A 14,192-nucleotide genomic window follows, 5' to 3' on the forward strand; every position below is an offset into this window, starting at 1 on the left:
TTTCTCCCTAATGATTATCTCTGCATAGTGTTGACCTAAATTAAGAATGTCTCGTCGTTGCCATAGCTTCAGTGTGTTTCTAATGGAAGGAGGGGTCTGATGGCACCCAGGTTGGAAGAAATGAAGCCCCACTGAGTCCTGCATTTCAGCCATGGCAGCACTTTCCTTTCAGAGTCTGGGTGGGCAGAGGAACAAGTGGGAGGGAGTGAATGTAGGCTGGCAGGAAGGGAGGGGAAGGTTGGCTTACATGGATAGCTCCTGTTTTTAAAGAAAGAAATGAAGCTGAATGACTAGGCAGGGAGGCTTATTCAATTAAGTGTTTTAACAAATGGAATCATGCTACCTGTCTCTCTCCTCAATCTGATTGCTCTGCCTTCACGTTTACCGCTTGCACCCTGCAGCTCTCTCCGCTTTAGACTAAGCGCTTCCGGCAGGGACCCTGTCTTCCTCTGTGTGTTTGGAAAGTGCCTGACACGGGGTGGGAATTGCCGTAATCAAAATACTAATGATCTATGTAAGGTTGCCAATTCTGGTCGGACATATTCCTGGAGGTTTCATCGCATGACCTAATACTTAATTAAAGACTAATCTTTAATTCCTGGAGACTCCAGGACAAACCTGGAGGGTTGGCAACCCTAGATATATGGAAGTGCAGTGCAAAGAGACTGTGGATCCCACTACGGTGATGCTCCAACTTGGTGTGAGCGGCCCCCGTATCCACAGCTTCAATCTGCCCCCTATTCATTTAAACTGGGTTTAGCCCACTGGGCTCCTGATAACAGGTCAATGCAGCCCTCAGTTGGTCTAACATGGGTGCCCTGATCTTGGGCTGGTGCAGGGAAAGTCTGGCTGTGTCTCAGTGAATCTGCCCTTCATTCCTTGCGCCACTAAGACTGCACATGCATACACGGAGAATTGTTTCTCTACTCACAGGTTGTGTGTGACAGATTAGGTATTTATAACCACAGCTGTAAAGCTTACTTGGAAGGATTAGTGTAAACAGTTATTATTTATTCTCGTTATACTACCGTTATGAGCTAGCAGTGCTACTTGTTTGTAACTTTCAGCCTTTCCCAGAAATGCAGCCTTCTCATTCTGAGATAAAAGTAAAACTGGGACAATGTCATAGTCTCGTTTTTAAAAGCAGACCAGAGATAATGGAGACTTCATAGTTTTAATGTGGCAAAAATCAGAAGGGCTGTCTTTGTTTCCCAAATATTTCTTAAGAGGCTATCATGGGCGCTCTAATGAATTTTCACAAGGTCACATGAGAGCACATTGGTTGCTTGTCTGTTTAGTCCTTGTTTGTGTGTGTGTGTGAATGAAGCTTTTACAGAATTTGCTGTGTACAGTAGTCAATCAGCACAATTATTTATACACATGCATTCATTGCCAAATAGAGCTTGCCTGCATAATAGCCAGCACAGAATGGGGCAGAACACATTTTGATTGCTATTCTCATTTATTTGTTGCCAGATGATGAAAAGCGATCTCAGAACTATCTCACAGGAAAGGGGGAGAGAGCTGTAGTAAAGCAACCCTTTCCCCTAGGAGGAGCCAATGTCAGGCAAGGGAAGCTGGCAGTAAAGCTAGTGAACAAATTGTCTGAGAAGGACATGTATGCACCACCACCAAGTCTTGGTCTAGAGATGCCCCATAATGACTTGATTGATAAGGGCCTGCAGTGAGCAGCTGATTGAATTGGTTCACCCAAGGGCTCCTGGATATGGATGTCCTAGCACACCCGTGATGATCTGCTGCCACTGCAATCAGATTAGCTAAACTAGCAAGTGTCTCTGTAATGTGAAGCTGAATTTCTCTCCCCTGTACTTGTCAGAACTGCCACAGCGGCATGTTAATGTACTGTATTTCCCAGTGAAAGCATTCAAATGGGATTTAGGGAGTTGGGGAGAAAAATCTAGCAGGCTCATAGCAGAGATACCAAGGTGGCATTGTACTGTAAAAGAGTAATGAGTCATGTGTGCTTGAGCATGGAATACTTAAGCATACTTTATATAATAGAATAGCCAATGCAATGAGTGATTTCCACACCTAGCTGATAACGAATAAAGAAGTCCCCAGTATAATATCGCCATCTTTTATTTGTTTGGGATGCTTCAAAGGTGGTATTTTAACCTTACAGATATGGAGCAGTATTCAGACCTCTCATAAGTGAATACAACCCCGCTGAATTCAGTGGATTTACACCCACTTCCACCAGTGGTGAATTTGGCCTTGTGCATTTTATGGGTACTAGCTGCAAACACTCCCCATGAAAGTGAAATGCCAAGATCTTTTGCATATTAAAAAAAAATCCTGTAGACATTTTATTATACTAAAAAGCAATTTTAAAAGCTCAAGTGCTACTGGGTACCTTGAGACTTAGAGGCAGATTTGCAAGGGGTCAGTACTCAGTTGGGGGTGGATTTTCAAATGACCTTCGCTCTGATTTAGGATCTGTACAAGGTCTTGCTTGTCAACCGAACTCTGCACCCAGCAAATCCCATTGGGACGCTGATGGCTGGATTTGCCACGAGAGTTCAGCACCCAGCGTGCTGGAACGTTTTAAAAATCCCCTGTGGATGCTGAGCCCTTCTGAAAATTCTGGCCTTAGTCTATGGAGGCCTGTTTCTAGTAATTCAAGGTGGAAATGGGGTTTTCCTGTCCTCTTCACACTAGCGCCCCAGCACAACAGTTAAGCAGCTTTTCTAAGTGTTCTGAAAGCTGAAATTCTGTGCAGTAAACTCAAGAGCCAGGACAGACATGCCAGTAATTCAGTTGGCCATGTATGGGACACCCCTTCAGTTTTCCTGCCCCGGGTTTCCTGGGGTGCTGCTTGGGATCACGATGTGTTTATTTTGGAGATGGGAAGGAAGCAATGGAAAGTGTAAATCTAAACACACACATTTGGAGAACAACTGTGCCTTACTGGCATGTCTCAGAGAGCATGGGCAACGTCTATTCAAACATTCCACTTCAGCCCAATTTTATCAGATCAAGAAAGGGGGCACTTCAGATAAACAAAAAACAAACAACTGATCTCCCATCCAGCAGCCCATCCATCATCAGACCTAGGACTTGTGCCATTTTTGAATGATCACCAAACTAGGCTGTGTCAGGTCAGTGGAATAAGCAAATGACAATCTATAATCCTTCACTGAGCATGCTCTGCCAGAAACCCCAGATGCTTACATCTACACGCTTTAAAGTGCTTTAGCTGTCACTGGGTGAGGCAAGGAGAGAAGTTGTCTTTCTCACAGTCAGGAATCAAACTTCATAGGTTTCTAGAGACCAAAGCCAGAAGACAACAGGAATGCAGTACAGTTGTCAAAGAACTGGTGTATGTTCCTTTTAATTAACACATTCAACAAGCAGTCACCCGCATTCTGCACCAAATCTAACTTCCAAGTGGTTTTCAGGTGCAGCCCATGTAGAGCCCATTGAAGTAACGCAGTTGGGAGGTCACAAAGTCATGGATCATTGTAATAATCCCATATCTGAGAGAATGAAAAAGGCTTTCTTGGCCCTATGCCCCAAATGTTGCTTTTGTAGGCAAAGGGTAGACCAACGCCATCCAAACCATGGGCAAGAACTACCCCGACCATACTCCCCTGATATTCCCCTGTACCCCCAAACCCTGGAGCATCACCACCAGATTGATCCTCTGCCATCTCATGTTCCTCCAAATCTTTCTGAGGTGCACACTGAGAAAGTGGAGGTATTGCACCATCTAGATTTGATGATAATCGTAAGCCTTGTTCACAGATGAATGATACTACAGGCCCCATTAACAAGCACCGTCCTCCCCATCCATTGAAATGGAGAGATGACAAAATAAAGTCTGTGGAACCCAGCCTGAGCAATCCCTTGGGAGCAGATGTGGAGTTGTACAAAACCTATCCTCTAGGTCCTCCCTGAGAGAAAAAAGCAGCCAATGCAAAGCTGTTCACTTAACCTGGGACCCAATGCGTGTTAACATGCATTAGGGTCAGAGTTCGCAAAAGCTGCTGATGGATCTAAGGGTCCGTCTACACTACCCGCCAGATCAGTGGGTAATGATTGATCTCTCGGGAATCAATTTATGTCTAGTGTAGACACAATAAATCGATCCCCGATCGCTCTGCTGTCGACTTCTGTACTTCACTGCGGCAAGAGGCAGAAGCGGAATCAATGGGGGAGCGGCGGCAATCGACCCCACGCTGTGAGGACGCGAAGTAAGTCGACCTAAGATACGTCAACTTCAGCTACGCTATTCTCGTAGCTGAAGTTACGTATCTTAAGTCGATCCCCCACCCCACCCCACCCCACCTCAGTGTAGACCAGGCCTAAGAGATCCTTCAGGGACACCTGACGGTTGTCTGTTGCTTCTCTATGTTAGGGCTCAATGTTGAGGTTAAAATTGGGGATACGCTTACAAGGGTCATTTCAAAGTAGCCTCTCCTTGGCATGACTTCTAAGGAGAGAAAATATAATTCTCAGGACCAACTGTTTAGTTGGGGCCATGCTTCTGAAAGGGGCCATGGAATGCTGCAGTGGATGACAGTCTACATTTGTATAGTGTGCTTAATATTGCATAATGGGGAATATTTGTCTACTGCTGACGTGCAGGCATCTGCACCAGTGGAGAAGAGAAGATTCACTTTTGTTTGTCCTTTTGGATTTTAAGCTCTTTGGGGAGTGATTGTGTTTTACTAGATGGAGGTTCAGTGCCCACCATCATGGGATTTGATCTTGGCTGGGGCCTTTAGGTGCCACCATAATACAAATAAGACATAACAATAAAGTAAACTAGAGTGGGAGTTTTTGTTGATAAACCTGGGTGCAGTTTGGTCATGACACTGGGGTTAATGCTTATATTCTTGCAAAAGTGCTATGAGATTGCTTTAATAACCATGAATGATTGAGAGGACCTGATTGTTTTAGCTCTCCCTCAGAAGAAGAGATGTCTGTTTGAAAGGTTTGTTTTATTTCTGTCTGAGTGCCCTGCACCTGTGTTACCAACTGAATAATAGAGCTGTAGAAACCGTATAGTTACATTCGCTTATAGCACTACACCACTGCATGCTTCTACGGCCTTGTCTGCACTAGAAAGGGCCTGCAAATGGCTCTACGTGCAAACTCTCCTAGTAGCGGTGTAGCTGATACATGGAAGTTCTTTTGCCAGCGTAGCTTATACCAGCTCCCCAAACAAACTATCCAGGCAAGAGGACTGTTTGCCTGGGATAACTGTGTCTACAGTAGGGCTTTTGCTGGCATAGCTACATTGGTTAGTGATTTGATTTTTATTTTATGTATGTATGTATTTATTTTCTCTCCCCCTCTCCCCCCCAGCATAGCTAGGCCACAAAGCGTGCTGCATTGTGGAATAATGCACTCTGCAGTTCCCACCCCCATAGAGTGTTGCGATCTCACTGCCCTGTGTGGTCGACACTGGCACCAACTAGCTACCTTTTAGTTTGCGCAAGCAACAGCCATACAGGGCAGTTAGATTGCAACACTTTTTGGTGTGCTCTGCAATGCCCAACCCTGTAGTCCACACTGCAGCACAGTGTCGACACACTAATGTATGTAGACCAGGCCTGGGAGAGGCTTGCAATTTTTGTATCATCCTAAAAAGGTTTATGAGGAAACAATAGATTTTTATTATTTGCCTGTTGGTATTTAGGTAACTTCCAAATGCTATCTCTCTCTCTTGATAAATAACATAATTGTAATGCCTTTAAATTGAAGCAGCAGTGTTAATGACCGATTAATCTTATGACCCACAGGCCCTGGTTATTAAAGTGAGGACCACAGATAATTACATTTAGAAAAGACTGGCATGTCATGTCAATGGAGCATTAAAGAGCCATTGTTTTCAGCTTCACTTTCTTTACATAAAGTAGGAAGTGTGATCACATTTGTCAAGGTTACTGGATTTTTAATTCAACATTTAGTGAGCATCGAGTTTTTCATGTGTCTTTTTGTGTTTTACAAACCTTGTAGGTTTTGTGAAGGAGCGGCAGTCCTTCACATAAGCAAAGCCGAGGCTAGCGTGGATTTATAAGAAACAGAAATTAAGATTTTTGCTGCTGTTTGGTGTTTTGAAGTCTGAAACATCTGTGGCTGGGGAGCTTGAAAGATTAAAATGTGTTTAGATATTAGAGGGTTGCTTTGCTTTGTTTAGAAAGTATGCTGATTATTTCACATGCCCCGTCTTTAAAGAATGTAAAATAGTTTAGCTGTCTCAGGTCTGAACTTAATACCCATTGTTGGCAGTGGGGCACCAACTTTAATCCATGATTCTATTCAACTCTCCCATTGTTTAGACAAAAAAAATAGTTTCCATAAAAATGTTGGCATGTGTGTTATGCAGGGAGCATAATGTCTTCATTGAAATGGTACCAGAAAGTATTTTTTTAAATTCCATTATTCACAAGACAGGCAATATATTACAGTTTAAACATCCGGTTTAAGACTAACATGTCAAATTTGTGTGACTGGATGCAACTCTGTTAACTTCAGTACAGTTGCGTCCACTTAAATCCTGGCGGACTTTGTCCCAATAGGTCTGTCTCAGTATTTCACCTTGCAACTTTAAAATGTGGTATAAGGCCAATAACATGTCCTTTTCTTGCAGTTACAGGGATCCATTAAGAGAAAACTGGAAGATGACAGCTCCCCTGCTTCCAGTGGCATGCCCGATGTCATTTTCCCAAGCGACAATAAGAGACTTTGTCTTGATGATGTAACTCTATCTATGGGCCAAGAGACCAATCCCAATGTGTCATGTCCAGATATGCAGAACTCTCCATTCTCCACCAATCACAGCACTTCTTCCATGGGAGTTGCTGGTCATTCAGCGCTACTTGAAAACAATCACATGAATGGCAGTGGTATTGGTTCTCCATTTTCGGTACCACCCAACACAGAAATAGGACAGAAAGGGACGATAGGTGGACAGAATAATGTTGTTCATTATGACGAGAAAGGAAACAATATGCAGTCTGTGGACCAGGAACTGCAAGATCTGTTAGAAGAGCTGACAAAAATGCCTGATCCTTCTCCTAATGAGCTGGATCTTGAGAAGATCTTGGGAAGCAAGGCTGAAGAGCCACTTGGTCTGAGCCACCCACAGTCAAGCATCAGCACCACGCCAAAGTCCTCTCCGCAGACATCTCACTTGGAGAACCACATTGTGAACAAAGATTTTTCTCCAGGTTGTAATCCAACAAGTGGAGGATCACCCCAAATGAGGCCTCCATCTGCTGGGGCTAACTATACGGTTCCTCCCCCAAACAAAGCTGTTGCATCACCCATCTCTTCGGGAGCACAGAATAAGAATCCGGCACAGTCTATTCTGCCAGTACCCTTACCTAACATGCCTACATCTAACTGGCATGCACAGCAACTAAAGCAGCTGGCAGCAAGCAAACAAGTGTCTACTACTAATAAGCAAGTACAGGCTCCCAACTGGCCAACCATGTCCACTCCAGGTCTTTCTCCGCCTTATAGGCCGGGATCATCCCCCCTCCATCAACCTTTCAGCCCTCAAAATGTCATGGTGTCTGGCATGACTTCTAATAGTTTACCAGGAAACAATATTCAGAGTCCTCAAAACACTCTGCTTTCAAACATGGCTTCCAGTAACAACCCGTCCAGCGGGCCCTCCCCACCATATGGGTCAGAGAAGCTTTCCAGTCCAGCGCTTAACCAGCAGCCTTTCAGCCCCCAGAACTCCATGCTATCCAATATGACTTCAGCCAGCCTCCCAACCAATAATATTAAAAGTCCGCAGAACAATTTGGTTCCCAGCATGGCCTCCACGAATACTGGACCGTCCCCACCTTACAGGCCAGAAAAGCTGTCAAGCCCAGCTCTGCACCAGCAGCCGTTTAGTCCTCAAAATACATTAATTCCTAACATCACTCCCACCAGCAATCCCACCAGTATGCAAAGCTCTCTTTTTAAATTGATGACTACAAACCCGTCCAAAAATATGAACATAATTATGCAACCGCCATCTAATGGCTTGCAGAATGAGAATCCTGTTACCCAAGACCAGTTTTCTTTTAATAACACCAAACCACTGTCTCATTTTGCATCGGAGTCAACTACTCCAAAGATGTCACCCATGACTGCCAATCCAGGGCAGCAATCCCTCATTCACTATCTCCAGCAACAGCAGCAAGCACCAGCCACACAACAATCTCCACAGGCTAATAATACCCCGTTTATCGAGCAACATCTTCGACAACTGATGCAACCACCTCGGATGCAGAGACACATGCAGCCTGCTACTTTGCCATCTCAACCCAGACAGGTTAGAACATTTTCTTCTATATTAAACGGGTTACATTAAAACACTGATGTTTTTGTTGGGGGTTCCCCCCTCCCACCTCTCTGTTACAAATATAGCATCACTAAGCCCTTTGGATATGTACATAGACATAATGGTAACAACATTCTGGGGTTCTTGGGACTAATTCTATTGATTTCTTCACTATGTTGTTCCATCATACACATCCTAGCTGTTTCTCCTAGCTGAATGGATAGTTTCGCACTATTGTACAAACAAATGTCTCAAACCATTTACGTCACTTTTTAAGGGAATAGTTTTGCTCTTCTAGTTAGCTTATTTTGGTAGCCGTGAAGATATTCACATGATGGATTTGCCATCATTTGTCGCTCTCTGTTAAAATAATTTTTCATACTCTGAACCAAATTCCACCTCAAGTTACACCTCTGAAGCCAGGTAGGCACAGGTAGGATGGAAAGTGACACCAGAATGTGGCCCCTGAATGTTTAACAATGCAGCGCTTGAGTAGCCAGGAGACAGATTTGAAATAACTGTTACAAAACTCACCAAAAAATGAAGACCTGTTGGTGAGTGCTTACCCTTCCCTAGATAGATCTGGATTATGTGTTGAGTGGACAAAGGACCGCAGCTGTCAGGGGTTAGAAACACCATTCGTTTCTCTCGAGTAACCCTTGCTGGGAGAGGTGCTGAGTGACATCTGTCCATATCCTACCTGATCTGAGAGATGTTCATTGTGACCAAGGGCCTTTGACAAAGGGAGAGCTAAAGGAATGGGGTTCGTTCTGTGGGCGCAGGCACAAGGGAAGCAAAGTGGTTAAAATAAAAATGCAACCTCACAGCCACAATTAACGATGTTGCTAACCAGAAGCAAAACTCTGGCAGGAGAATCTGTCGGGCTGCGTTTATTGTGCACAGTGGACTCTGACCAGACACCAACTGGCGTGGAGTCTAATCACTTATCATTGGCCTGCACTCAGAAGAGCGGAGGATGGTCTCTGAGGTGCTGTTGAGTTTAGCTGAGGAATGACAGACAAAATTGAGGGTTCCTTTGTTCTTCACTGTACCACGGTCAGCTTTCAATCGTCCAGCGTGTGCCAGCAGTTCCCACATTATAGTATCTTAGATACCACAGCCTTTTCCTGTACTAAGAATAAGAAAGAAGGTAGCTGTTGGTAAATGTCAGCTTCTTAATGGTAACTAAATGTAGCTCCTTTCCACAGCGGCCATTTCAGGACTGACTCACCCTTTTCCAAATAAGTGTGCTCTTGATAGCCCCTTATGATGATGCATCTGCTTCAAACAGGCTGGTGGGAAGGGCTGAAACTCACTGATGCTGCTTATCCAAACATATGTATCATACCACTGGGCACTTTGGGGGTTGATTAGGCATTAAAACAGAAAAAAACAGGCTACAGATGTAAGGCCCTGATCCAGCAAAGCACTTAGGAACATGCATAATTTAAGCATGTGAGTAGGGTGACCAGATGTCCTGGTTTTATAGGGACAATCCCGTTATTTGGGGCTTTGTCTTATGTAGGCGCCTATTACCCCCCACCCCATCCCGATGTTTCACATTTGCTGTCTGCTCACCCCACATCTAAATCCCATTGTCTTCAGTGGGACTAGTCGTCCTCTTAAAGTTAAGCCTACAGTGAAGTTGTTTGCTGTATCATGGGCCAAGAGTGTTTTTCTCCCTGCTCCTGCTCCCAGTGCCCCAATTTTCCCTGCTTTGCATTCTGTCACACATCTTTTGAACTCCGACATCACTGATTTATCCTTTTAGCCAAGAAAAACTGGAAAAGATTCCCTTTGGAGAGTCTCTTTAATTGGTCAGTGGCTCCACTTCAGGCGTCTTTCTTCATGTTCGGCCCGGGCTGCATTTCTAGCCCCTGCCTGCCTACAGCAACGAGCAAGAGTATATAATTTGGGGGCTATCAGTAAAGATCAAGGACAGTTGAGACAGGTGATGATTATTTCACATGTCCACGTCAGGTAGGGAAGGTCACAGTGCCTCACTGATTTTATAAGGTAAGACTTATTACATTAATTATAATCTAAACTACACTGCTTCTCCAGGTTTTATATCTTGTTAAGCTGCTTGTGATCAATGGTGAGTGTTGAAGATCAGGATACTTGCCCTAGGTTTTAATAACTTTGACAATTTTAAATGAAAAAAGTGGCCCCTGTATGCAAAATTATAAAAAATACCATAGAGAGAGAATATTCTAGACACATGAAATATCAAAATTCCAGTATACTTAAATTTAATGTGTCTGACGAAGTTGGTATTCACCCACGAAAGCTTATGCTCCAATACATTTGTTGGTCTATAAGGTGCCACAGGACTCTTTGTTGCTTTTTACAGATCCAGACTAACACGGCTACCCCTCTGATACTTAAATTTCTTTGAATATTAGTACTTTTTGCAGTTTTATATACAATTATTTTTTCAGTTGGGTCAAAAGCACTGATGTTGAGATTTTATTTGCGATCCCGATTTCACACTAGGTTTATGCCTGTGTAACTCAGTGAATTTCATTGGAGTTATTCCAACACACCGATGTCGCTGAGAGCAGAATTGGGCCCTTTATATTTTATTACCGCCACTTCTCCATCACAGCCAGTAACAAATAGAACTATTCAAACATACATCGATCATGGCATTAAAGGACAACAAGTAAAAGATTGGGAGAGGGAGGCAAATAGCTTCTCCATCTTTAAAAGTAGTAATGGTTGATGGAGAACAATATGGAGAAATATGTTAAGAGGAAATTATCATCGTACCCTGGAATGTTGTTTGGTAGTTTGAAATCATCCCCATACTCTGTGCATGTGTGTGTTTGTATATGTGACTAAAATTTATAAAGAGAAGGCATAGTGCTTTCTTTTTTTGAGCAAGAGGTGAGGCTTTGTACAGAAGAAGGAGGAGAGAATGGATGGTGGCCAGTTGGAGGAAGAACAATAGAGCATGAAACTTGATCTTTGCAGCAGGCAGAGCAGCATGGGGAACGGAGCAGCTGCTGTGACATAAACTCCAAGTGTGAACTGCGTTGTTGTTGTAACACATTAAAGAGAAGACTCTGCATTCCAAAAGCTTGGAGTGACCTACTGGTGTCTCGCAGCTATATGGGTTTTTTTGTACTTCAGAGATAAAATATATCATGTAGCTTAGTCAGACTGTTTTCAAAATCGCATAGTGCCTGGACAATTGGTAAATCTGATAATGTCTAATCTTCTCTCATCTGAAGTGCTGTGTCTTCATTGTTGAACATTGACAGATATTGATTTAGTCACTGACAGTTTGCATTGTGTGATATTGGAAAGCCCGGTACTGCTAGCATTGCTCGTGTAGATTATATTCAAGTTTTCATTTTGCTCATGAAGTATAGATCCGTGCAGAGTGAAATTCCGCACACCGATTTGGATTCATAAATTCACACTACAGAGAAGGACATGAAAGGCCAAATTGTCAAAAGTGGTCTCCAAAAATATCATGCATACTTTTCCACACTTAGGAGATTTGGTGGTCCAAAAGGTGTGTCAGGTTTTGGACACGCGGCAGGTTGGAAAGCAGAGCACAAACTGCATTTGCCCAGATAGACTGGATAGCTGTGCATCGCTCTGATTTGCATGCAGTGCAGTTTGCACTTGCAGAGCTGCGTTCTTGCATGTCAAAAATGTAGTGCCTGATTCTCCTCTGATGTAATATTGCTTTCATTGGAATTCCTCTTGATTCCTGTTGGTGTGAGAAGAGAACTAGGTCCTTGAACGAGGAAACGAAGGTCCCCAGAAGGTTAAAGGTGGGCAAATGAGCCTGCAATGTTAGTGGCTGAGTTTAGGTTGCTTTGAAAGGACCAGGCTGAGACACTTTCAGTCTTCTAGGCCCCAAATTTGACATCTAGTAAAACTGTGTGGAACCTGGTAAGAGAATGGCATCTGGATTGTGTAACTATCTTAAAAACAAAATAGCATTTTACTGATTGTTTTGCAGAGGATATAAATAATAAATCGCCATCATTTGGGTGTGACACACTGCACATTCCTGAGCTCTGCAGCAGCCAAGCATGCTATTCCTAGAGCTCTGTGCATTCCTGCTGACATGTGGGATAGCTGTACAGAGAGGAGTCAACAAAAGGTATGTTGGCTTCAGCTCTGTTGCCAAAGCCATGGGAGGGAAGAATGGAGAGGAGCAAAAATCAGCGGGAAAACAATTCTATTTATAGGATGAATGGTCAGACTTGCATCTTGCTATTGAGTGGTGCATGAAGAAGAGTAAGACCGTGAAGAGCAGATTGAAATGAAGAGTGAGAAAACACTAAAGGGGCTTGACAGTGTTTCTTTAGCTGTGGGAAAAACTAGTAATACAGTGTCTGAGTTGGCAGCGTAAATTATCGGTAGCATGGAAGAATGAAAACCCCCCCAGCTAGATTATTTCAGGTGTTTTTTCTTTGTGCATTTGAGCTAAAGTTTGGTTTCTGAGCATAAGCTCTTGCATTTAGAAACAAACCTGAAGAAAAATTTGCAGTTCTAAGAGTACACTGACCCACTCCTTTGGTGTTAAAGGTGCCCTGTTATATTCTCCATCACATTCTATTCATTTACCTTTTATCTATGTAGGCATAAACATTTGAATACCCTGGGCCTGAGTCTCCTGGTGCCCTGCACCATGTGTGGTCATTTACATCAGTGGAAAGTCAGCCTATAGTGGGTGCAAAATGCTACTATTCTGGCTGGGTAGCTGGTCTGGCGTAAATGGATAAGCATTCTGAAAAGCAATGGAGATTCAGGCTCCTTGAATCTAAGTACGTCCAAATCTTGTTGTGACTTCAGGGGGACATACCCAGTGTTTTAAATGCCTAGATGTTGCATGAAGACATGTCTGGCAGAGAGAGCATCCAAGCTGTCATGCATGAATAAACCTTTAGTTGATCAGACCAAAAACTGCTGGCCAGATTTCATCTGTGTCTTCTGTGAGCATTTTAAAAAAGTGTCAGATTTAGTTTCTTCAGTGCCACTTTGAAAGACGTTCCAGTTGGGTTTTGTTTTGAGTGGGTGGGGTGGTTGGTTTGTTTTTGATGGTTAGAAAAGTGTTGTTGTTGTTTTTTTAAATATTACTTCTTTCCTAGTACCGTGGAGAAGAAAAACAGATTTGATTTCAAAGGGTATTGCTAGTGATAGTACAATGCCGGAGCCCAGGCCTTTGAGGGTGTGGAGAGCTTCTAAAGGCAAAGCAACAAGCCCTTCAGCTAATTAAGTGCCTTTGAATGGTGAATAAAGGATGCTGGTGATGAATCAGGATTACAGAAAGCAATAAGTCTGAGCCTGGAGTTTGACCTCGCCACATACTTTCTTCACAGATGTGAAAATATCTTCTTGAATGGTCATTTCTGCTTTTACATTTATTTGTGCAATTGGAATGGTTTTTCTCAAACTTGTAGGGTGTGTTTTTTCCCCCCTCCTTTCAGCAGTCTCAAAGGAGCCTTCACAAAACTGTTATAGATTGGTCTTCCTCCCCCCACTCCCCAAAGCAAATGTTAAATACGTTTTAGAAACTCAGAGAGAAACTCTTGAAGAGCTGTGGTGGACTTGGCCACTTAACATCCATTGAGGGGGTCCCGCAGTTAATGCAACAATTCAAAATGCAAGAGTTAGGAATTAAATTACACAGACTAGTTTTCATTAAAATCTGATTTCTTTTTATATCATAATTTTCCTTTGTGTTTAAATTGTGGGCACCCTCTTCTTGTACCAGAGTTTTCCGGATTGTAAAATGAGCCTTTGTCGTCAAACCTTTACAATTCTTCAGTTTGTGGACCTGACAATATCTTAAAAACTCTTCATAGTGCATCAGCCTCAAAGGAACAATCCATGCAGGAAAGTAGTTACCAATAAA

The 14,192-nt window shown here is 43.2% G+C and overlaps 1 protein-coding gene across 3 annotated transcripts in view; it reads left to right on the plus strand.

Moving 5' to 3' along the window:
* Positions 1-14,192, plus strand: part of MAMLD1 (mastermind like domain containing 1) — a 338,436-nt gene that overhangs the window by 293,266 nt on the left and 30,978 nt on the right. For all 3 annotated transcript variants that reach the window (XM_034781141.1, XM_034781139.1, XM_034781140.1), the window contains exon 2: positions 6,620-8,302. In XM_034781141.1, coding sequence (XP_034637032.1) covers positions 6,677-8,302 — 1,626 coding nt within the window. In that variant the 5' untranslated portion in view covers positions 6,620-6,676. The remainder of the gene's footprint in view (positions 1-6,619; positions 8,303-14,192) is intronic.

The sequence above is a fragment of the Trachemys scripta genome, chromosome 9 (genome assembly GCF_013100865.1).
Source record: "Trachemys scripta elegans isolate TJP31775 chromosome 9, CAS_Tse_1.0, whole genome shotgun sequence".
Taxonomy (NCBI): Eukaryota; Metazoa; Chordata; order Testudines; family Emydidae; genus Trachemys; species Trachemys scripta.